The sequence below is a fragment of the Stigmatopora argus genome, chromosome 9 (assembly GCF_051989625.1).
Source record: "Stigmatopora argus isolate UIUO_Sarg chromosome 9, RoL_Sarg_1.0, whole genome shotgun sequence".
Lineage (NCBI taxonomy): Eukaryota > Metazoa > Chordata > Actinopteri > Syngnathiformes > Syngnathidae > Stigmatopora > Stigmatopora argus.
In genome coordinates, this window is record NC_135395.1 from 7,385,942 (window position 1) to 7,406,757 (window position 20,816).

General features: G+C 37.9%; 5 protein-coding genes across 6 annotated transcripts; 2 read left to right on the plus strand and 3 right to left on the minus strand.

The window, feature by feature from the left end:
• Positions 1–42: 42 nt before the first annotated feature.
• Positions 43–5,107, minus strand: pola2 (polymerase (DNA directed), alpha 2). Its single transcript, XM_077608907.1, has 18 exons — positions 4,843–5,107; positions 4,624–4,748; positions 4,451–4,536; positions 4,305–4,362; positions 4,070–4,179; positions 3,469–3,668; positions 3,271–3,359; positions 2,983–3,135; positions 2,605–2,667; positions 2,390–2,441; positions 2,179–2,297; positions 2,069–2,107; positions 1,894–1,967; positions 1,445–1,547; positions 1,257–1,363; positions 987–1,043; positions 795–921; positions 43–711 (listed from the first exon to the last, which is right to left on the minus strand). Exons 1-18 carry the CDS (start codon positions 4,925–4,927, stop codon positions 556–558), a joined length of 1,803 nt encoding a protein of 600 aa, XP_077465033.1. The 5' UTR covers positions 4,928–5,107; the 3' UTR covers positions 43–555.
• A 131-nt stretch (positions 5,108–5,238) lies between these two features.
• Positions 5,239–10,891, minus strand: top6bl (TOP6B like initiator of meiotic double strand breaks). Of its 2 annotated transcripts, none has more exons than XM_077608910.1 (14): positions 10,801–10,891; positions 10,529–10,625; positions 10,033–10,086; positions 9,840–9,952; positions 9,682–9,765; positions 9,547–9,602; positions 9,113–9,184; positions 8,763–8,952; positions 8,383–8,506; positions 6,140–6,298; positions 5,910–6,031; positions 5,718–5,828; positions 5,555–5,653; positions 5,239–5,478 (listed from the first exon to the last, which is right to left on the minus strand). In XM_077608910.1, exons 1-14 carry the CDS (start codon positions 10,819–10,821, stop codon positions 5,431–5,433), a joined length of 1,350 nt encoding a protein of 449 aa, XP_077465036.1. In that variant the 5' UTR covers positions 10,822–10,891; the 3' UTR covers positions 5,239–5,430. The 2 variants fall into 2 exon arrangements, with proteins under 2 accessions (XP_077465036.1, XP_077465035.1); XM_077608909.1 differs by having other exon boundaries at positions 8,757–8,952.
• A 394-nt stretch (positions 10,892–11,285) lies between these two features.
• LOC144082079 (thiosulfate:glutathione sulfurtransferase-like) lies at positions 11,286–13,217 on the plus strand. Its single transcript, XM_077608913.1, has 4 exons — positions 11,286–11,381; positions 11,916–12,047; positions 12,194–12,356; positions 12,477–13,217. The coding sequence occupies exons 1-4, from the start codon at positions 11,369–11,371 to the stop codon at positions 12,526–12,528; spliced, it is 360 nt and encodes a 119-aa protein (XP_077465039.1). The 5' UTR covers positions 11,286–11,368; the 3' UTR covers positions 12,529–13,217.
• A 201-nt stretch (positions 13,218–13,418) lies between these two features.
• Positions 13,419–16,657, plus strand: LOC144082078 (thiosulfate:glutathione sulfurtransferase-like). Its single transcript, XM_077608912.1, has 4 exons — positions 13,419–13,546; positions 14,787–14,918; positions 15,575–15,737; positions 15,895–16,657. Exons 1-4 carry the CDS (start codon positions 13,456–13,458, stop codon positions 15,947–15,949), a joined length of 441 nt encoding a protein of 146 aa, XP_077465038.1. The 5' UTR covers positions 13,419–13,455; the 3' UTR covers positions 15,950–16,657.
• Positions 16,401–18,400, minus strand: LOC144082076 (leucine-rich repeat neuronal protein 4). The gene is given in 2 exon segments (XM_077608911.1): positions 16,401–17,423; positions 18,313–18,400. A coding segment is annotated over 1 exon segment (771 nt). The 5' UTR covers positions 17,422–17,423; positions 18,313–18,400; the 3' UTR covers positions 16,401–16,650.
• Between the last annotated feature and the right edge of the window lie 2,416 nt (positions 18,401–20,816).

Here is a 20,816-nt window from a genome sequence, read left to right on the forward strand (position 1 = left end):
CACAGTTGCTGATGTACTTAAATTGAAAAGACGGAAACTGAATTGATGCCAAAAAAAATGTAATTTATTCAACACTTAGCTACAGTAAAATTCCTGAAACATTCTACTATTTTGTTTTACGAATAATGACCATAAATATTTATTATATACCTTTATGGGAAAAAGTTGCTGTATAAATGGCATAGCAAACTATGTTCTAATTCTTACAGCTATGAGCTCAATTTGTTCACATTAGTTCAGTCGTCCAAAATCCACAGAGAACACAGTAAACAGTAGAGAAGTTATCCTATAATACAAGGAGCACACACATAAAAATATGCTATGACATTTTGTTGCCGCTAGGAAGAAGCGGCAAATTTCATTTTTTTGTCAAAAGATTTATAATTCTCAAGTTCATGGGGAAATATTGTTGAAATTCGTTAAGTGTTTGGGCAAGCCTCTTATCTAATTGGACAATGAGGTACTCATGGGAAAGCCTATATTTTGGAATTACCATTAAAAATTGTGGCTACTAACCAACGTCTTTGCCCTCCATTAAGTGCATTCTTATTTGGGTTAAATCTTCACCACCTGAGCTGCCAAACAGCAGCTTTCTCTTTTCTTGTCTTCATCTAACGAGGCGGCACGCCGAATAAGTAACCGTCCATAGGTGCCACCTACGTGGCCTTTGGTCAGGCGTCCGGGATTAACACACACACAGCCAATGACGTCCTGCGGAGGAGATATTTAGTGAAGAGATGGGGTTGGGGGAAAAAAAGAAAGAAAATGGAGACACTGATTTGCTTGTTCCGTACCTTAACAAAGTAGCGCAGCTCAGACGGAACGAGGAGAACGTCCGGTGTGATCGGCATCTGACCAAAGATCTGGGAGTTCTCATAGTCCATGTTGACGTCCTCAACAGGCGGGTACAGCGGATAGTAGCTGACGAGGATCTGGCATATTATAGCGGGCGTGCTGGGCGATAACGTGACAATGTTGGTTCTTACCTTCTCTGTGTTAGTATGTGCTTCAGAATGCGAGAAAATCGGTCTGATCGGGTGCCGCTGCAAAGAAACAACAAGCGTATAGTGAGACCCCAAGGCTACGTAGTCAGATATTTGAGCTCAATTCAATATCATTGCATCGCCATATTGTTTGTGAAGGCAAGTATTGGCCAAATATGTAAAATGTGAATAACGCTATACGTCAATCTGGAATAGAGCTCTAAAATATTTTTATATTTCCCAAATTGGATTGGGAAAAAATGGTCTCCTCACCAGCTGATCTCCTCCGCCCCCAAGTGTAAAAGGATATCCGTGGAGGTTATGCCAAAAGTCACACCATCAATCAACAGAGTGCAGGGGTCAGGAACCAAAGTCACTCGCTATAACCATGAAAAAAAAAAGTTTAACTTCATATCACTGTTGATATTTCTTACAGAAAAGTGTGTGTGTGTCCATCTCACTGGGTTCTTGGTGAGGCTCGGCAACATGAACGGCGGCTGTGGATATATGTAATGATGATGTATGTCTCTCTGGGATGGAACGAACACCAGGCGACAACCCACGCTGAAAAAAATTAACAAGAACCTGCTTAAAAATTCAAGCGAAATAACGACCACAGTAATTTTTAATCACAAACCAGATTCTAAAAAAGTTGTGCTGCTATGCAATTTATGATTAAAAACTGCATCCATGTTCCAGACTTCAATATTTCATTCAAAATAGAAGATAACAGGAAAAGTTTAAACTTAGAGAATTTTTCAAGGGTTGGTTTTAAATTTCACGGTCACAATAAATCTTAATAGACATTTTCTCAGTTGAAGCTTTCGACCTGTTATCTGCGTTCTAATCTGAATAAAACAATGATGTTGAGGACGTATGATGTTCAATGTCGATGGACGATCAAACCCACAATTTTGTGCCTTCCAAGAGGCTTTCGACGCATCTGGAGAAAATGGCTTCAAATGGCTCAGTCACCTGGAATTTCTGTTTTAGGGAATATATTGTTTTTACGTGAGACCATGAAGACATACGGCATTTTAATATGATTTCATGACGCCAAAAGACACATTGAGAGGTGCCCTTACATCAATTTCTTCATGTTTACAGTCAACAAAAGGCCCAAGCTGAAAAAAAAAAGAAGAGGAAACATGTTATGTGAAAAACTAGCAGTTGGTTACTGGAATTGGGGCTTTACCAGTATGCACACATCAGGACGATCCCTCCCAATGACATGAATCAAGTCCAGGAGAGGTTCAAAGCTCAGGCTGTCAGATGGTGTGTAAGGCCCACAAGCTACTAGGACGTTAACCGGCTCTAGAATAACAAATAAAAACCGGAAAAAAATGGTTCGTAGGGAAAGAGCAAGAGTTTGCGCCCCATTTAATCTATGGGACAGTCAACCTTACCTTCATCCGACTTTATTTTGGCATCTGGTGAATAGAAGGGAAGTGGGATCCCCTGGAAAACACAAAAGTATCAACACGATCAGGTAGATGAAGTCGGAGTAAAAATAATGAACTTTCTCAATGTTATTTTTTTTTTTAAAGGTATTCAATACATAAAATAATGAGTCGGGGGGATTTGATGGCAAGGGATCTCAAAGTTTTAAAATAGAGCTGACCTCATAGAGTTTAGAAGCCACCAGTTTCCCCCCAGTTGTGTTCATCCCTTCCATTGCCACCACCTGGAGAATGGAAAACAGATTGGAAATGAAAGGAGCATTTGCTAAGGACATATTTCCACCAAGATTAGCATATGGCGCGTATGTATTCCACACAAGAAATCTTTTTGTGAGAGCTCTCGGTCGGAGGCTGGCCGAGTCTTTGGACCAGTTCCTTGGCATGCTCTGTTACTTTTGGTGGGCCATATAACCTGTCGCACACAGTCTCAGCGCACAGGTAAAGGAGATGCCACCCACCGTACAGTGTTTGCTCATCAATAACCCCGACCATCGGGCGACAAAGTATTAAGGCGTCGTCTGGAATTTGAAAAACCTCACCTGGCCAGGAAACAGTGAGTACTCCTGGAGCTCTGACAGGTCCAAACGTACTTGCTGACCACCTTGCTCTGGTCCGGCTTCCAACAAAACAGACTGCGCGTTCAATTTCCCGTTACCGTCACAACAGACCTGGCCTAAAACTGAAACCCTGTCCTAGGGAGAAAAAAAAAGGACACAACATGAGACAACAACGATATGATGAGATAACACAATAACCAGTTAAAACAACATTCAGTAAATATGAAAAAAACATATCTGAAAATAAAATGCTGACGATGCTATCTGTACCTGAGCTGGCAGCGAGATGGGTGAGAACTCTTCCATGTCGTAGTGGGACCGGAGCTCCTTTCCGAGCATCTCGATCTTGTCACACAACACTAAGAGATCACCCAATTGAGAATAAATGAGTTCTTCAATTCATTCCAAATAGGGTTGACTTGTATTGAGAGGCATTGTAAAATATAACACTATCACGTTCTTCCCTACCATTGCGAATGTCTCCCAGTCTCTGGAACATGTACTTGTAGCTACTGCGTAGGGAATCCTCAGGTCCTTCCAGTAGTTCCAGTTGTATCTCCACGCTGGGATCTTTCCTGCCAGCCCAACGTGTTCCCTGCACAGCCCCAAACGAAACGACCACTTCTCCTTTTCCGCCACGTTGACTATACTTCGGTGAGGGCGTTGCACTGTAACGACAAGGGCGATTTCTGCGGGCTGCGATTTGGAGGTGCCAAGTTATTTCAATGCCAGGGCGTAATTATTATGTGTAAACTAACACAACTAAATAAATGAATATATTTTGTAACATTTTACTTATTCATTAAGATGTTTAAATAATGTTTATGTTGTTCATTTACTTGTAACTATTGACCAACAAAGTGTAGAAATGAACTTTTTTTGTTTATTATGAAAAAATGGTCATCTAGTTCTATGTTCATAAAGCCACAGAATACAACATTCGGTGGTGTTAAAAAGTGTTTCAGGACAGTAAAGGGGGGGAAAAAGGTTGGAAAAAATCATTTCCCTGGCAGTGTGAATCTCCAGCTAACAACTAAAAGATTTTGGGGATTTTTTTATCGCAGAATACCTGGGAGAAAAACAGGCAGGAGACAGCAGGGCACCAGGACTAGCCAAAAAGGTTGAGCTCCTCTTTGAGTATGGGTTTTCTGGAGTGGTCAGTACTCGCTTCTGGGTGCCCTGAAAAAAAAAAAATCCCACAAATTTAGGCGACGCAAGCAAGAATACAAAATGGGCACATCTACTGTACACTATTTAGCAAACAAAATCTGGACTGTTATTCGCAAACAAAAGCGACAACTAACTTTTGAAGGCGTAGAATAGCAGTCCAGTAGATTATCCTCCTCTTCTTCTGCTTTTAGTCTGAAGGCGGAATTAAGGTCTGTGATGCAGTGCCTGCCCTCATTTATATTCAAAAGGTGGAATGTATAGCTCCAAAAAAAAAGGATACATGTTTTGAATTGTGTCAACATCTCTGGGTCTGCTTCGTTCTTCGATTTTGGAGATACGCTTCGATTTATGCCTCTTGCTTAACACCTGCCAAAACAAAGAAAACTTAAAGACGACATGCACTTGACGATCAGACAAGTATTGTTCACAGAATGTGTTAGTTGTTGCACACACCTCATATTCAAATTGTTCCAGATTGTCCAAAGAGATTGCCAGTCCATTTTTGGTGCTACTATATGCAACCCATTCCAAGACCCACACGTCTGCTGGGATTGTGTTGCAAAGACATTGCTCTACCACTAAAACACAAGAGACGGCGAAAGCGTAAATGACATTTAGTCAAGGTGAGGAGCTAATTCAACACCGACAGCATCGTTTTAACGCGTTACTTACTTTTATCGAAAGCGGAGTCATCATCACAAGTTATGCAGAACATTTCGAGTTCTGATTTCAAGTTTTCTGCGGTTACCGAAGACATAGTTATTTCAAGCTAAGCGCAATTCTTCGTGGTAAATTGGTATTGCTTTAGCGGAAATCAGATCGAGACTCGCACGTCATCGCAATAGTTCGAAACTAGGGTATAGACATTTATGCATAAATTCTTCTATTGTGTCTAGACCCGGGCACCGTTGGGATAAGGGTCAACATTAGAAGAGACTGTTTCATTTTACCGCGAAAGTTTGCCTTTGTGCTTCCTCCTTTTCCGGTCTGTTTTTTTCGTCCTACAAGACGCAATACCACCCTCTAGCGTTTCGGAGTGAGTACAACACATTAATAGGAAACCTGCATTTCGAAAACATGACGACTATAAAGCGAATTAGGAATGTATTTATTCATTAAGCTTTTGCTCTCAGAAGTTTGACAAATTTTAAATTCTAAACAAGTTATTGATAAATGTACTGTGTTCAAGCTATTCTTTTGAAAACGGTTTCCCCAAAATAAAAAAGGACTGGTAAGCATTTTGTAAATACACATTAAGGATCAGATTTCTTCTCTGGTATCCTCAGCACTTTGCAGATGTTCTTCTAGCTGTCAAAGTAAAGAAATGTAGCACATGCTGCAATTGATCACAGTAATATTGAACAAGCATCCCGGTCGGGGGTACCTGAGCGGAGTAGCACTTTTTCCTAGGTACACATCTTTGTGATACCACCCTAAGCAAGGTTTCACGGAGAGACACCGCCAGCGCACTAGTATCGCTCACCTGCATTGGCATAAATTGGCTGTAAAAATCTGATCAAGTAAAAAAAAAATCATTAAAATACCACCTGCATGCGACTCATGCACTCTTTTCTAAACGTCAAGTTGGTGCTGCAGTTTATAATACTGATGGATGAACTTAGAATGACTTCAGCGGCTGAAAGCAGCTTCTCTTGGTCCTTTCCACAAAAACAAACAAGCAAACACACACATTTAGAATCTAAACTATGAGTAGTTTATGTGTGAGAGACTAAACGTGCCTTCTTCCTGCGATCTTGAGCCTTCAGTGTGTTACTTATCTCAGTAAGCAATGCTCCTGTGATGGCACGTCTGTTGTTATTCAGAATTTCATCCAGTTGGTGCTCGATCAGGGCTTCAGTGACTAAGATTGAAAATAGGGAGGGGTACATTCATTTCAATGTGAATCACCAAAATCAACTTCTTCAATGGAAACAGGGAGCGTCAAAATTTTCGTTGGGTTTGCTCTCACCCATCGTGTCCATCAATTGCGATTCAAAGGGGTCCGTGTGTTGGAAAAGGAGGAAGATCAAGAGTTTCTGTTCAACTGGCTGCAAATGAAACTCTTTCTCAAGTTCCTGGCAGGTTCCGTCCTCTACCGTGTACACAATTCTTCCTTCATCTAAAGGATCTGCAGAGGGACATCAAAGACAGGAAAACATAAAAATCGAATGACCAATACATAACATTAGGTGCATTATAATTGGATTGGATTGGATAACTTTATTCATCCCGTATTCGGGAAATTTCATTGTGACAGTAGCAAGAAAAGGTATATAGTTATAAGTTAGACAGGACAGTCGCAAAGGCCGCACAACAACAAAGCAAAAGCAAAAAGTACACAGCAAATCAAAGTAAATGGAAAATGGAAACAAAAACTGGAACCACACACAGGAAGTTTTCCACAAGATGGGGAACTTCTGCACACTGTGACCGAGGTAGAGAATATGCAGAGTCACTCTTCCAAGGGTACACATTCAGATTACCTGATTTAAATGTAATGCATTATACAAAAAGTATAACTTTTTAAAATATGCTAATCTAATATATAATTTTTAAGTTGTCGATTGTGGCAACATAATACACCATTTAATCCACATGTGTCAAAGTGGCGGCCCGGGGGCCAAATCTGGCCCGCCGCATCATTTTGTGTGGCCCGGGAAAGTAAATCACGAGTGCCGACTATCTGTTTTAGGATCAAATTAAAATGAACAGTATAGATGTATTACATTTCCTGATTTTTTATCCTTTTTAAATCAATAATTGCAATTTTTTCTGTGTTTTTAGTTCAAAAATCATTTTGTAAAATCTAAAAATATATTTTAAAAAAGCTAAAATAAACATTGTTTCAGATCTATAAAAACTGAACATTCAGGGCTTTTAATCCAGTTCTTTTAATCCATTTATTAAAAAAATCAAAATATTAGATCTAAAATGGTCCGGCCCACGTGAAATCAAGTTGACTTTAAAGCGGCCCGCGAACCAACCCGAGTCTGACACCCTTGATTTAATCCTGTTATTAGGCTAGTGCTGTCCAGTTTTTTTTTTTACCTAGGTCTACAATGTCTTCTGTGTCTGTGCTTGCTACTGTCTTGCTACTGCAACCAAGGGAATTACCGTAGTTTAGTAAATGGGCTTTGTAGTAATTAAATAGTAAGTGACATTGCTGAGTCCACATGGAGGGAAAGGGCAGAAATGAAGTGATTGGCCAAGGTCGGCAAATCCCTTATTTTGAGCCGCCAAAAAAATCCTGCCTTTCTAGGAGGTGAAAAGAGTTTATTGATATAACTCAGCAAATCACCACTAAATTGTTCTCAGTCCTTGCACATGTTTTGGGACCTTATCTTCATATTGAGAAAGAAAACATCCACAGATTTTACACAATCTTTAAGCTTAAATTTATGCCATTGGAGAAACTTGATTCACGCTTGAAGCGAAACCAAAAACAAACATCTTTCTTTTTCTCCCTAACGCATTATACAAGCCTACACAGATGTGAATGCAAGGTAGGACCAATAAAAAAACTATTCCCTCACAGCCTGTATATCATAACTCCATTTTTACATGAATTCGTTTTGGGAAATGTGATTCATATCATTTTATATGATAGTATTTTGCTGATGCAACTGAGTGTGTGGCATGTATGTGGGATTAATCGACAAAATGAAAACAACTACACCGCAAGCTGCAGCCTTGCTCAAACCTGGAAGTAATTTAATGCAGCGAAACAGGCACAATGAGCTTGTTAAAATAATTTCAAACAGATTTTTCGTTCAGCTGGGTAGGAAAAACAGATCGCTACAAATTAGAATCAACTATGATGTTTTTTGGGGGTCACTTTGGTCTTGCTAAAAACTGAGCCCAATGAAATAACATCAATTTTAAATTTGAAATTCCCTTATTTTTGTTGTTACATACAGAAAACCTCAAAGCATCATTTTTTTCGTGGGATTGCAATGTGGGAACTTTTCTTCTGCTGGTTAAGTTGAATTTCTTTGGTCAAAATGCGGGTGCTTTTAATAAACCGATTTGTGCCAGCATTGTGCTTACACTCTGTCTTTGGTAAACATAAGGCTCTTAAAACTGTTGGAATTTATTAGCATGTTAAAAAAGTTACAATGTTTTAGACTGTTTAAGATGTTGGGTTGTTTGGGAAATGACGCACTGGAATTTTTACTATATGAGTGCTGGTCCCTATAAAAATTGCAATCCCACCTATGTTGGAGGGCCAATGAAGGACTCGGGGAAGCAATTCTTGGCAGTCCGGATGAGCCGGGAGGTTCCGGAAGAAGGCGAACCGGAACGTCATGGGAACATTAGAAGGGGTGTAGGCCAACACCTAACCAAAAGTTAAAGAAATTTATGTACAGTGTAGATTTAGGTTCAGAACCAGCGATTACGGTGCAAAAATAATAAATAAATAGAGGTCTGTTTGATGAAATGCCCATATGCAAGGCACTGAACTCCATCCTCACCTGTGCTCATGTAGAAACAAAACTAAGATAACAATTGTGGGTTGAATTTCCCTTTGAAGTACAACCTAGAATTATGAATACAATCTAAAAACACACCCAAAAATGAAAGGATACTTCCACCTGTGTTAGAATGGTTCTGAGATTGGGGTATTGGAGTAAACAGGGGGACAGGAGAGCCACAGACTGCATGCTGAGTTCACCGTAAAGGCCTCTGTCCATGGTCTCGGGTGGGATGCTGATAGGCAATAGGCTGCCCAAGGTGGGGTGCCCACCGGGACACCAGCTTCCATCTTTCACCAACGTGCTGGCACTTCAAACATTCAATGGTTTAAGTTATTCACCCTTTAATATTTTGCCTGTCATACATTGATTATTTCTAGTTAGTATTTTTGAAAGTGTCACTGAAAAAGCGCTTTTAATCAGATTTGCGGTGGTTTAACTTGAAATGAAATTGACCGTTTGCTACTTACAGGAAACTGCAGGTGACGTCCAACATTAGTGATTGTTTCATTGGCAATGTGAGTCTCCTTGTGAAGTGTGCACTGCAAGAATTGCAAGATTAGGGTATCAAGACAGTGAATAATATTTTGTGCACTTCAAAAATAGCAAGATTAGGTTATCAACACAGTGAATAATATTTTTTACAGTTATTTAAATTAAAGTTATTGCCTGATATTTGATGAGCATTGGCCATTTGGCTTCAAATTACAGTAAAAGTCAAAACACGTTGATGGCAACACTGAAATAAAAACAATTAGCTCAAATGTCGACGAAAAGAGTATCAAACTAACACTTTATTTTAATTACGAGGAAAACTTAATGCTGAACATTTTTGCTGAATTTTGGAGCATTAAATTCATATGGAATTCTATTTGAAGTGCACTGGTATGTAAATAATACAAACCAGAATTTTTCCAAGATGGTGTGTTGAGGGAATTTACATCGAAGGTGCACTCTTATCTATAAAATAAGAGTGAACACTTACTTTTTCCACTTCAGTTTAAGAATGTGAAATATGTGTGTACACAATCATGCCTACTGCTGCATTTGCCAGACTAAATATAGTTAGGAAAGCTTTGACACGGGCAGGCCACTCTGGACTGAAGCATCTGAAATCCTTTGCCTGTGCATGATCAAGAAACAAACAGACAAGATTTATTTTGGACTTCCCCAGAAAAATGGTGCTGTTTGAAATACTTGAAAGGATAGCAGAAATTTCAAGGAGCCGTGCTCGTCGGAAAAAGCGCAAAGATCCGGTTGGGCAGGCTCGGGAGGTGTTTCTGCGCAGGGAAACTTCAAATCTCTGAGGACTAATGCAACAGAAAAAAAACACTGTCCCAACATGACTGGTAGTATTTGGAGAGTTAGTTCCATGTGTGCGTGTACAAACCGTTTTGGAGTGTTTCCGGTCGGATTTTTCTCCACTTGGGACCGGCAGCTGCAACTGCAACGCATATGGGGGACACATTTTTCAGATTTTGTTTAGGTTTCCTCTTTCAGGAACACTAATCTAAACTCATCTAGTCTACAGGCTAAATTGTTGTTGTTTTTTTCACGTGAGGAAATGAAAAGTTAATTACTACTCTCTTGAATCTTTTGCATTCTATTCTATTGCAGATTTAAAGGGGTTGACAAAACCCAGCCAATTTAAAAGGGGACATAGAATAAGCTATCCTGCGTCCCTTTGCATATTTGTTTATACATATTGAGTGTATGATAACAATTACTATACTTTATCCAACAAGTTACAGGGTGAAGTAATAGAGTTTTAGAGAGCTATGCATCATGTTATGTAATTGATGAATTGTACAAATAATAATTTAAAACATGAACTCTGCTACCGTTAGCTAGAAAGCATTCTAAAATGACAAAATAGTGTAACTTACCAGTGCAATTTACAGCTCCAGATTCGGCCCAGAGGAGGACTAAAACTTCTCCTTTTGGGTGACCTTTGTTTCCCAAATGTAGAAGAAGCCGCAGTGCCTAAGAATTAAAAGAAAATACTGCATTAATGCTAGCACATCTTACATGCTAATATGTTTGTTCCCTAACTATGAAACATATTCTCGACAACGCTGCCCCAATTGATAAACTAGGCTTTAAGTATGCGTTTCTAATGTGAAAGTATATAAAATAGCCGTTTAGGCATAAAATATACCTGTTTTATAAGCTCCAGCATCTCTACGGGAACTTTGTGATAGACTACCCCAAGTGTTATGAACTTTGAACAATCACATATCAATCCCTTGCAAAACAATATCACATAATATCTTTCTGAACGCTTTTATCAAGAGTATACATTTAAAAAAAATATTCACCACTGAGGTAAAATAATTTATTTATGTTGGCATTAGCATTTATTTATAATTTTAAAAAATCGTATTGTGATCTTTACCATTTAACTACGGTATATTCTTAATGTCATTTCGCGAATAACATTATAAATGTTTTATTAATGGTTAAGTGCTGCTTTTTTCCCCTCACTTCATTTTTATTGTATATAGTACATCTTTTTATGACTACTTATTTATGTGTGCACTTTATAGTGAAGCTTTAAATCTCATTGTATATACGTACCTGTACACTGACAATAAAGGTGTGCAATTCAAATTACTGTAAACCCCGCCTCCTTTTCGGGAAACACCAATATATTCTGTCTCAACACCAGAAAAACGGTACAATCTGCGCTCCATTCATTGTACAGCACTGCAAAATTTCACACCAGCATGACAGATCCAGGTGAGTGAATAGTATTTAATCCTTGTAGTAATTAGTAGAAAAATCACTTTGGCGAGACGTGCTTCGTTTATTTTATATCTGGTTTAAAGAAACACAATCGCGCAGCGCTTTTGCATCCACAAGCATAAATAAAATTGACACGAACATAAAATGCTGCTTCAGTGGTGTAACATCTGAAACTGTCTTTTAATGAATTTTATATTCATCCATGTTACTTGAAGGACAAGGAATAACTCAGCAAAACAACACAGATGAGCAACACGTGAGACCAAACCAGCAAGTGTAAACAAACAACATAGAAAACATAACACAGAAAACTTGACTATTTTTTTAATATCATTTTCTATCTCAAAACACGCAACCATGACATCTAATTTCCCATACGGGATGGATAAACTATATCACTTATTTTATATATTTTCAACCCTTCTAATTACCTTCACACTACATGTTTTCTTCTTTTTACATGGTGCTTGTGCCCAAAAAAATGTGGGTGTTTAATTTTAATCTTATTTTTTATTTTGTGCTTGACAGCCAACATGGACATATCATGTGAAGATCTGAAAGCGCTTTTGGACAAACATGACAAGAATCTTTGTCTTATTGATGTCCGTACTCCGGAGGAAGTGGCCAAGGGACGGATTCCTACATCTTTTAATATCCCACGTACGCTTCTTTTGCACATGAATTTCATACATTTATCTATACCACATCTGCTCCTAAGACTATTGTGGGATGCTGTTTTACAAATACACCTGTCTTATGACTACAACTATTATTGATTTCTATTTCTTCTCATTTTAATAACTCAGTTGAAGATGTAGAGGGGGCTTTGGGATTATCACCAGAGGCCTTCAAAGCAAAATATGGCGTCAACAAACCACCCTTAAACTCCAAAGAGTTGATCTTTTATTGCCATACGGGCAGACGAGGGGGAATTGCCACAAGAGAAGCCAGGAAACTCGGCTTCTCAGAGTACGTTAACTATATATCTCATAAAGTTCTGGATGACCAACAATCATTCAGACTTTGTCTGTTGACAATATTGATTATTTACACGGGGCTATCAAACATCTCTCTGTTCTTTTGTTCCAGTGCACGGAATTTAGCCGGAGGATACAAGGCGTGGCTTGAAAAATACGGGTAATCAACATGTTCCAATATGCAGAAGATACCCATGAATTTGAGGGTTATGTAAAAAAAAAAATCTTTTCACTATAAGCATCTTGTTATGTTAAATGGAATTGGAATAATTTCTAAACATTCTAAATTTAGGAAGTAAAGGGACTAGAGGAAAAATATATATAAGCCACCTAATCATTGTTGGGGATTTTTATATTTTTCTTATTTCAATAATGAATATTTCTTGGTTTTAGAAATGGGCAAAATGTTTGTCTTTTAACAAATTCAATCTAAAACGCTGTTTACTGTTGGTAAATTACATTACTTAAAAATATATATAATTTTTGGTTTAAAAAAGTATAGATATACAATCATATTTGTGAGAATTGTTATTTTTTTCCCTTTCTGATGATCAAACTGAATAAAACATGTAAATGACTAGTAATCCAAACAGAATTCACGACCACATTTCACTTTTTATTACAAAATATTCTCAAAAACGTCTCAAGAACCCTATAAAAGTCAATTCCCAGCAAAAAATATAGTCCTAACCCCAAAAATGTAACATTCCACAACCTTTACAAACAACAAAAGAACCCATCTCCATCATTTCCTATATTTACATATTTTCCGGAATGGTAAAAAATCCTTTTTTTGTCCCCTTTCCCAATGTTTCTGACAAAAAAAAACCTACAATAAAAGTGTCTTCTGCTCTACAAAGTCTCTTCTTTACTCTACGACGGATTTCTGAGTCCATCGGTGCTGTTAATCTTTTTGGTCACTTTTTTTTAAACTTCACTTCATTTTTATTGTATATACATCTTTTTATGACTACTTATTTATGTGTGCACTTTATGGTGATGCTTTAAATCTCATTGTATATTTGTATACTGACAATAAAGGTATGCAATTCAAATGACCGTAAGCCCCGCCCCCTTTTCGAGAAAGACCAATGTTCTGTCTCAACACCAGAAAGACGGTGCAATCTGCGCTCCATTCATTGTGCAGCACTACAAAATTTCACAACAGTGTGACATATTCAGGTGAGTGAATATTTAATCCTTGTATTAATTAGTAGGAAAATTATTTAAGCGAGACGTGCTTTGTGTATTTTATTTCCGTTTTAAAGAAACCCAATCGCTCAGCGCTTTTGCATCCACAAGCATAACATTGACACGAGCACAAAAGTGGTGTAACATCTGGAACTGCCTTTGAATGAATTTCATATTTATCCATGTCACTTGAAGGACAAGGAGTGACTCAGCAAAACAACAAAGATGAGCAACAAGTGAGCCCAAACCAGGAAGTGTAAAATCTCCAGGCAGCCACGCAAAACAAACGTAACACAGAAAACTTGACTGTTTTTATATCAATTTCTATCTCAAAACACGCAACAGTGACGGCCCATGACAGCATAATATACATCTAATTTCCCACACGGGATGAATAAACTATATCACATAGAATATATATTTTAAACCACTGGTGTCAAAGTGGCGGCCCGGGGGCCAAATCTGTCCCGCGGCCTCATTTTGTGCGGCCCGAGAAAGTAAATAATGAGTGACAACTTTCTGTTTTAGGATCAAATTCAAATGAAGATTATAGATGTATATTATATTTCCTGATTTCCCCCTTTTAAATCAATAATTGTAATTTTTTTAATCCATTTTTTTCTGTTTTTAGTTCAAAAATCATTTTGTAAAATCTAAAAATATATTTAAAAAAGCTAAAATAAACATTGTTTTAGATCTATAAAAAATGGAACATTCAGGGGTTTTAATGCAGTTCTTTTAATCCATTTACAAAAAAATCTAAATATTATATCAAAAATGGAGATTATAGATGTATATTATATTTCCTGATTTTCCCCTTTTTAAATCAATAATTCGCAATTTTTATCCATTTTTTTCTTTTGGTGTTTTTAGGTCAAAAAGCATTTTGTAAAATCTAAAAATAAATATATACAAATATTTTCGGTTTTCCACTTGAAAATTGAATATAATTTTTTTTTTAAAATGTTTCCATTAGAAATGAAAAACTAATGATTATTAGATGTTTTCCCTTACTAAGAAAAAAAAGTTCAAATAAACAGTTTTATATCTATAAAAAACTGAATATTTAGGGCTTTTGATCCAATTCTTATAATCCAATTTAAAAAAATATCCAAATATTATATCTAAATTTATTTGAGCCTGTCCCACCCCCAGCCCCCCCAAAAATGCTGTGCTGACGTTTTTTATGAGCATTTCATTTTATTCCTATTTTATATTTTGTGCTTGACAGCCATTATGGACATATCATATGACGATCTGAAAGCGCTTTTGGAAAAACAAAACCAGAACCTTTATCTTATTGATGTCCGTACACAGCAGGAAGTGGACAAGGGACGTATTCCTGGATCTCTTCATATCCCAGGTACGCTTCTTTTGCACATTAATTTCATACTTTTATCTATACCACATCTGCTCCTGAGACTAGTGTGGGATGCTGTTTTACAAATACAGACGCTCCCCTACTTACGAACGAGTTACGTTCCGAGCGATTGTTCGTAAGGTTAATTTGTTCGTAAGTTGCTTCAGTGCTATATTTTGTGTTATAATTTATGTTTAAGGCCTATATAAGTATATTGAAGGTTTATATACGTATGTTTAAGGCTTGTATAAGTAACACACAGTATGTACATGTACGTAATAAGATAAATAAAATGAAGTTTAACTTACTTTTGGAAGATGTACTCGATGCTTAAGGAGATGATGGAGGAAGAGGAGGATTTTATATCATGAGAGGGTCTTCGTCGTCGCTGGAATGTGCTTCAAAAGTTACTTCCTCCTCCGTAACTTCAATGTAGGAAGAAGTTGAGGGTCGAGGAGAAGAAGATGAGGGTTGATGAGTATCTTCCTTGGAGGATTTACTGGTCGAAAGAAGCGATCTAACGACGATTGCACAGTTTTCTTCTTTTTTGCGCAGACATGTTCTATCTACCATTGTTCGTAAGTAGGGGAGCGTCTGTACACCTCTCTTATAACTACAACTATTATTGATTTCTATTTCTTCTCACTTTAATAACTCAGTTGATGCTGTAGAGGAAGCTTTAGGATTATCACCAGAAGCCTTCAAAGCAAAATATGGCGTCAACAAGCCACCCTTAAACTCCGACGAGTTGGTCTTTCATTGCCAAATGGGCAGAAGAGCGGCAACGGCCACAAGCAAAGCAAAGGAACTCGGATTCTCGCAGTACGTTAATTATATATCTCATAAAATTCTGGATTACCAGCAATCATTCAGACTTTGTCTGTTGACAATATTGATTATTTACTCTTCTTGCACGCTGTGCACCGTTGCCTTTGTTAGTCACGGGGCTATCAAACGTCTCTCTGTTCTTTTGTTCCAGTGCACGAAATTATGCCGGAGGATACCAGGAGTGGTCTGAAAAGGGAGGGAAATGAACATGTTGTAATATGCAGAAGATACCCATAAATTTGAGGGTTTAAGTTTAAAAAAAAAAAATGCCTTTTCACTATAAGCATCTTATTATGTTAAAGGAAATTGGAATAATTTCTAAACATTCTAAATTTAGGAAGTAAAGGGACTGGTGGAAAAAATTAGAAGCCATCTAATCATTGTTGGAGATTTTTGTATTTTTCTTATTTCAATTAATAAATATTTCTTGGTTTTGGAAATGGGCAAAATGTTTTGTCTTTTAACAAATTCAATCAAAAATGCGTTCTCTGATGAAATGTTGGTAAATTACATTACTTAAAAATATATATATATTTTTTTGGTATAAAAAAGCATAGATCTACAATCATATTTGTGAGAATTGTTATTGTTTTCCTTTCTGTCAATTAAACTGAATAAAACATGTAAATGACTAATAATCCAAACAGAATTCACGACCACATTTCACTTTTTATTACAAAATATTCTCAAAAAACGTCTCTAGAACCCTATAAAAGTCAATTCCCAGCAAAAAATATAGTCCTAACCCAAAAAAATGTAACATCCCACAACTTTTACAAACAACAAAAGAACCCATCTCCATCATTTCCTATATTTACATATTTTCCGGAATGGTAAATAATCCTTTTTTTGTCCCCTTTCCCAATGTTTCTGACAAAAAAACCCTACAATAAAAGTGTCTTCTGCTCTACAAAGTCTCTTCTTTACTGTACGACGGATTCCCGAGTCCATCGGCCGAGTCTTTCTTTGCGCTTCTCTTTTTCTGACACCTCCAGAGGATGACGGCTGAGATGAGGAGCAGTAGTACGATCCCTCCTCCGATGACCCCTATCAGGACTTCGTAGTCCGCCGACGACGAGGGAGGATCGTATCGCATGCAGGAAAACTCCGTGGGGGTGCTCTGCCCCGCTCGGTTCACGGCTTCCACGCACACCTTAGTGCCAATTTCCAAAGAACCGATCAAGCCCCGTCGAAAAGTTTCCCCAAACTCCATAGCTTTCCCGTCTTGGCCTTCCACCACGACTCTATATTTCATCACCACGGAGGTTGGGGCGCACCACTTGACCTCGATTTTGCCCCCGTTCTCCCCCTTTCGGATCGGCACCAGGGCGTGCAAACGTGGCGCTTGAGGAGACTGGTCGGGTCCGCTAATTCCGGGACACAGGCAACCAGTTTCTTCTAACAGCTTGGCACAGGGCACTTGATTCTCCTAGCAGGGGTTATATTTGCAGATTTCCCCCTGGAGAAACTTCATCCTGGTGGTGGCCTGCACTTCCGGGGGTTGTTTGCTACCCTCGTCGTTGTCGTAATCGAAATCCAGACCGGTAATTAATTTGAAGCGGGGATGGGTGACAGGAGGGGAAGTGGAAGAAGCGTCCGTCAGAAGGTGAACGTGAAGGAGAGGCCAGGCGCTCAGGAAAAGGAGAACCGCCGTTGGATTGCTACGTAGCCATTCCATGTCTGTGGAAAGACGTCATAAGGATGAGGACAATAACACAACAAATAGAATACATGAATTTGCTGCTATGTTACTCATCACAAACAATTACATTGTCATCTATTCAAAAAAAGCTACATTTATTTGCTAATGGAACCTATGTGGTTTTATTTTGATACAATAACTACAATAGCAATATAGAGAAGTTTGTCAATTATTGTGAATACAATCTTAATAGAGTATTATTTTTTCCCTGCACGAGTCAAAGACAATTTGAAAAGCGGAAAGCATTATTTTCAAAAAAACAAAACAAACAACGTGCCCTCAAATGCAGCAGGATTAATAGCATAATTAGTATTAAACATTTTTTTTTTGAGTTGAGGAAAGGGATCAAATTCAACTATAACTAAAAACACTTTTTTACCGACTATTTAGACACATTAGACAGTACAGATATTCTTATTGTATAGTGTCTATTTACAAAAAGATATTGTTTCATACTGAAGATAAAGAAAATCAATGCATTATACGTAAATTGCCTCAAACACATTTGGGCTAAAAAAAAAAATCAGATTTTGTCCTTATTCATACACATTTGTTTATATTCAATAGCATGCATGTTTGTCTTTGACCAAAACTGTAAATGAGAAAAATAAGTTTGAATCCTCCTGAGCCAATCAGGAGCAAAAAAAGCCCTTAGCTTTCCAAACACGTAAAAGCACTACCGGAGTCCTACCAATTAAGCGCATTCACTTATTCAAAGGTTTCCGTGGGAACTCAACCTGAATCCAAGTCTAAAAACTAAAACCTTCCGTTAATTTGAATCCAATACGATGACTGAATCTCTAAAAAAAAACAAAAACATTTCAGTTAACCACCTAGACGACAAAAAGGAAAACTAGTTCACTGTACCTGTTAGATGGTGAGGAATATTTCAAGTGTCTTTCTCAGTCTCTCCTTATGAGTGCGCTTGTGGCTTTTTGTTCTCACTGTGAGTCTCTCAAAAACTTTTCTCCTCCTCCCCCCAACCCTCTTTTTCTCCCCCTTGGTGCCTCTCCCTCCCCCTTCACTATTTCACATGCTGCCTCTACTCATTCTTCTTTTTTTGTTTTCCACCAAGCTGCCTTTTCCCAACCACGATCCCACTTTTCTATGTCTTTTATGGAATTTATACGTGAATGGCTTGTGTAATGTTACCCTCAGCGTACAAAAATACTTTTGCGGCATAACGCTACTTGTGTAGGATGGCTGTTTTTCCTTTATTTTCTTCTTTTTTGTGTGTGTGGAAAACTTCCGATTTGCTAAGCAGGTGCTCTGATGAATCGGACATTAGGTCAGCATCACTGTGTGCTTTGGTGTGTAGGGGGTGAGGAATGCACCCATGTTTATTTCTAATAGCCTCCATGCCGAGCTTGCAGAACCTTATTGTCACTGAAGAGGCATCGTGAATGCCAAATAGCCATTTTTTTGTATTTTTTCCATGAAATAGAACATTATTTGTTGTTTTCTAGAGCAAATTCCTTCATGGACATTTTTGTTCGTGATCAAAATGCATCCAAAGAAAGTGAGAATATGAATTTTCTTTCATGTCGTAATCTTCTCATGGTTATGTAGAGTGTATTCTACTTAATAACAAAAAAAAAAGAAAGATTAAACAACTGTTTGGAGGCAAATAAGACTTTCTGTGTGGGCACTGAAGAATGTGTTTAAATGTGCATGTCAACTATACTTACAATGAGTACGCAGGAACAGATGGGAAACAGTTTTAGTGAAGGAATTGGTGGGGGGGGGGATTTACAAAAATACAAACAATTTAGATTTGCCTCGGGGATGTGTTTTGAAATTCATAATCCAAGGAACATCTCATTTGGAGTGTTGCTTACGATTTCATACGAGGAGTACGAGTCATTGAAGATGTGGGAGGGAGTCCAGGCTGGAAAGATGTCACAAATTCTTTATTAATAGTTGTTATAAAGGACAAAGGGGTTGCAAGCATGGCTTCAAGTAGGCTAGACCCTCACGAGAAGCATTTCCTTCAGCCCCCATCACGGGCCACAAATGCGGGAGCTCATATGTCGCAAAAAAATGTAACAGGATGGCACATGTTGCGATGGCTTATCAGTGTTCACTTCGGTCTTCTTATTTTTTTATGAAGAATGTCGCAAGTCTTCTTTCTTGGCGTTTTATTTAGTATTTATTTTTTTCAAATGCTCTTGAAGTTTTGCTAACATCTGTTTAGTATTTATCCATGTCAAATTCAATGAAGTAAGTGGGTGTTTGTTCCTTTTGAGAAATGTGTCTGCTATGAATACTTTTTAAGGAAATGTTATACTATGCGGTAAAGACACGTCAAACAAGATGACGAACTGATATTTCTTAAATGAGTGATTTAATAAGATACATCACGCAGAGAAACGGTGACATTTATTACTGAAAGATGCTGACTAGTATAATTAGTCACGCTTATAAAGTATTATTCCAAGTAGAGGAGGATATATTCCAGTAGAATAAGGAGAGCGGTATTAAAAACTGGAAAAAAAGTATTTCAATAAATAAACAGGATTATTGTCATGGATTAGTTGGTCATAAAGTAAGTCAGTACAGATAAATTGTACTTTTTAATTCATTTGTTGACAATGATAGGCAGTTGATTGGAAGGGATTGGTCATCTAGAGGCAGCCAATGATGAACCCGTATGCCTTCTTAAAGTACACTCCATTCAGCCATGATACGATCTCCCTTCCCGCTTTTTCACGACAGACAATAATGAAAAACAAATGCAATGTCCTCACTGTGGAAAAATAAAGCACATTTTACAAGCGTCTGCGAACTCATAAAAGTGAAGTTGAAGTGAGGCTGCTCGCTCCCATCCAATGTTCAACGTATCCCAACAATAAATATATGAATGCAGCCTTTTTTCTTTGCTCTTTTTCTGGGTACAATGTTGTCTATAGGTACTTGCAATCCCTTTTGACAATGTCCCACTTGTTCAATGCATAGAGGGTAAAAATGCAAATCCTCATTGGCCCATCTCCACGCTGGGCTGAATGACATTCCAGTACGTAACATTACAAAACATTGTTTTGTAATCGCTGTCTTTTTACCGGGGAAATGATACTCCGGGCCCGGTTCTGATGTCTAAAAAGCTCCAGTATTTGTATTTAATCAATAAATGCTGTTTTCGGCTGGATTTTACCCCATTTTCGGGCAATGTTTGCCCGTACGCCATTGACGTTTATCGCTGTCTTTTCCCGGGAAAATCACCCCCTGGCCTGGTTTTAATGTCTGAAAAGCTCCAGTAGTTGTATTTAATCATGAAATGCTGCTAGGAAGTGGATTTTACACCATTTTTGTGCATTAATTTATTGATTATTTTTTATGTGTTGCAGCTGTAGCTGCAGTAGAGGTTTTATAGC

Coding starts and splice junctions, on each gene's coding strand:
- pola2 (XM_077608907.1), bottom strand. CDS start 4,927: ATGTCTTCGGTAACCGCAGAAAACTTGAAATCAGAACTCGAAATGTTC. Junction 4,537..4,623: donor TGGAACAATTTGAATATGAG/GTGTGTGCAACA, acceptor TTGTTTTGGCAG/GTGTTAAGCAAGAGGCATAA. Junction 1,548..1,893: donor CTCTTGGAAGGCACAAAATT/GTGGGTTTGATC, acceptor AATTTTTTTCAG/CGTGGGTTGTCGCCTGGTGT.
- top6bl (XM_077608909.1), bottom strand. CDS start 10,821: ATGCTGGAGCTTATAAAACAG. Junction 8,507..8,756: donor CCATTCTAACACAGGTGGAA/GTATCCTTTCAT, acceptor ACTTTTGGTTAG/GTGTTGGCCTACACCCCTTC. Junction 6,299..8,382: donor TCATTGGCCCTCCAACATAG/GTGGGATTGCAA, acceptor GTCCCTCTGCAG/ATCCTTTAGATGAAGGAAGA.
- LOC144082079 (XM_077608913.1), top strand. Junction 12,048..12,193: donor TACATCTTTTAATATCCCAC/GTACGCTTCTTT, acceptor TTAATAACTCAG/TTGAAGATGTAGAGGGGGCT. Junction 12,357..12,476: donor AGGAAACTCGGCTTCTCAGA/GTACGTTAACTA, acceptor CTTTTGTTCCAG/TGCACGGAATTTAGCCGGAG.
- LOC144082078 (XM_077608912.1), top strand. CDS start 13,456: ATGTTCTGTCTCAACACCAGAAAGACGGTGCAATCTGCGCTCCATTCA. Junction 13,547..14,786: donor CAACAGTGTGACATATTCAG/GTGAGTGAATAT, acceptor TGTGCTTGACAG/CCATTATGGACATATCATAT. Junction 15,738..15,894: donor AAGGAACTCGGATTCTCGCA/GTACGTTAATTA, acceptor CTTTTGTTCCAG/TGCACGAAATTATGCCGGAG.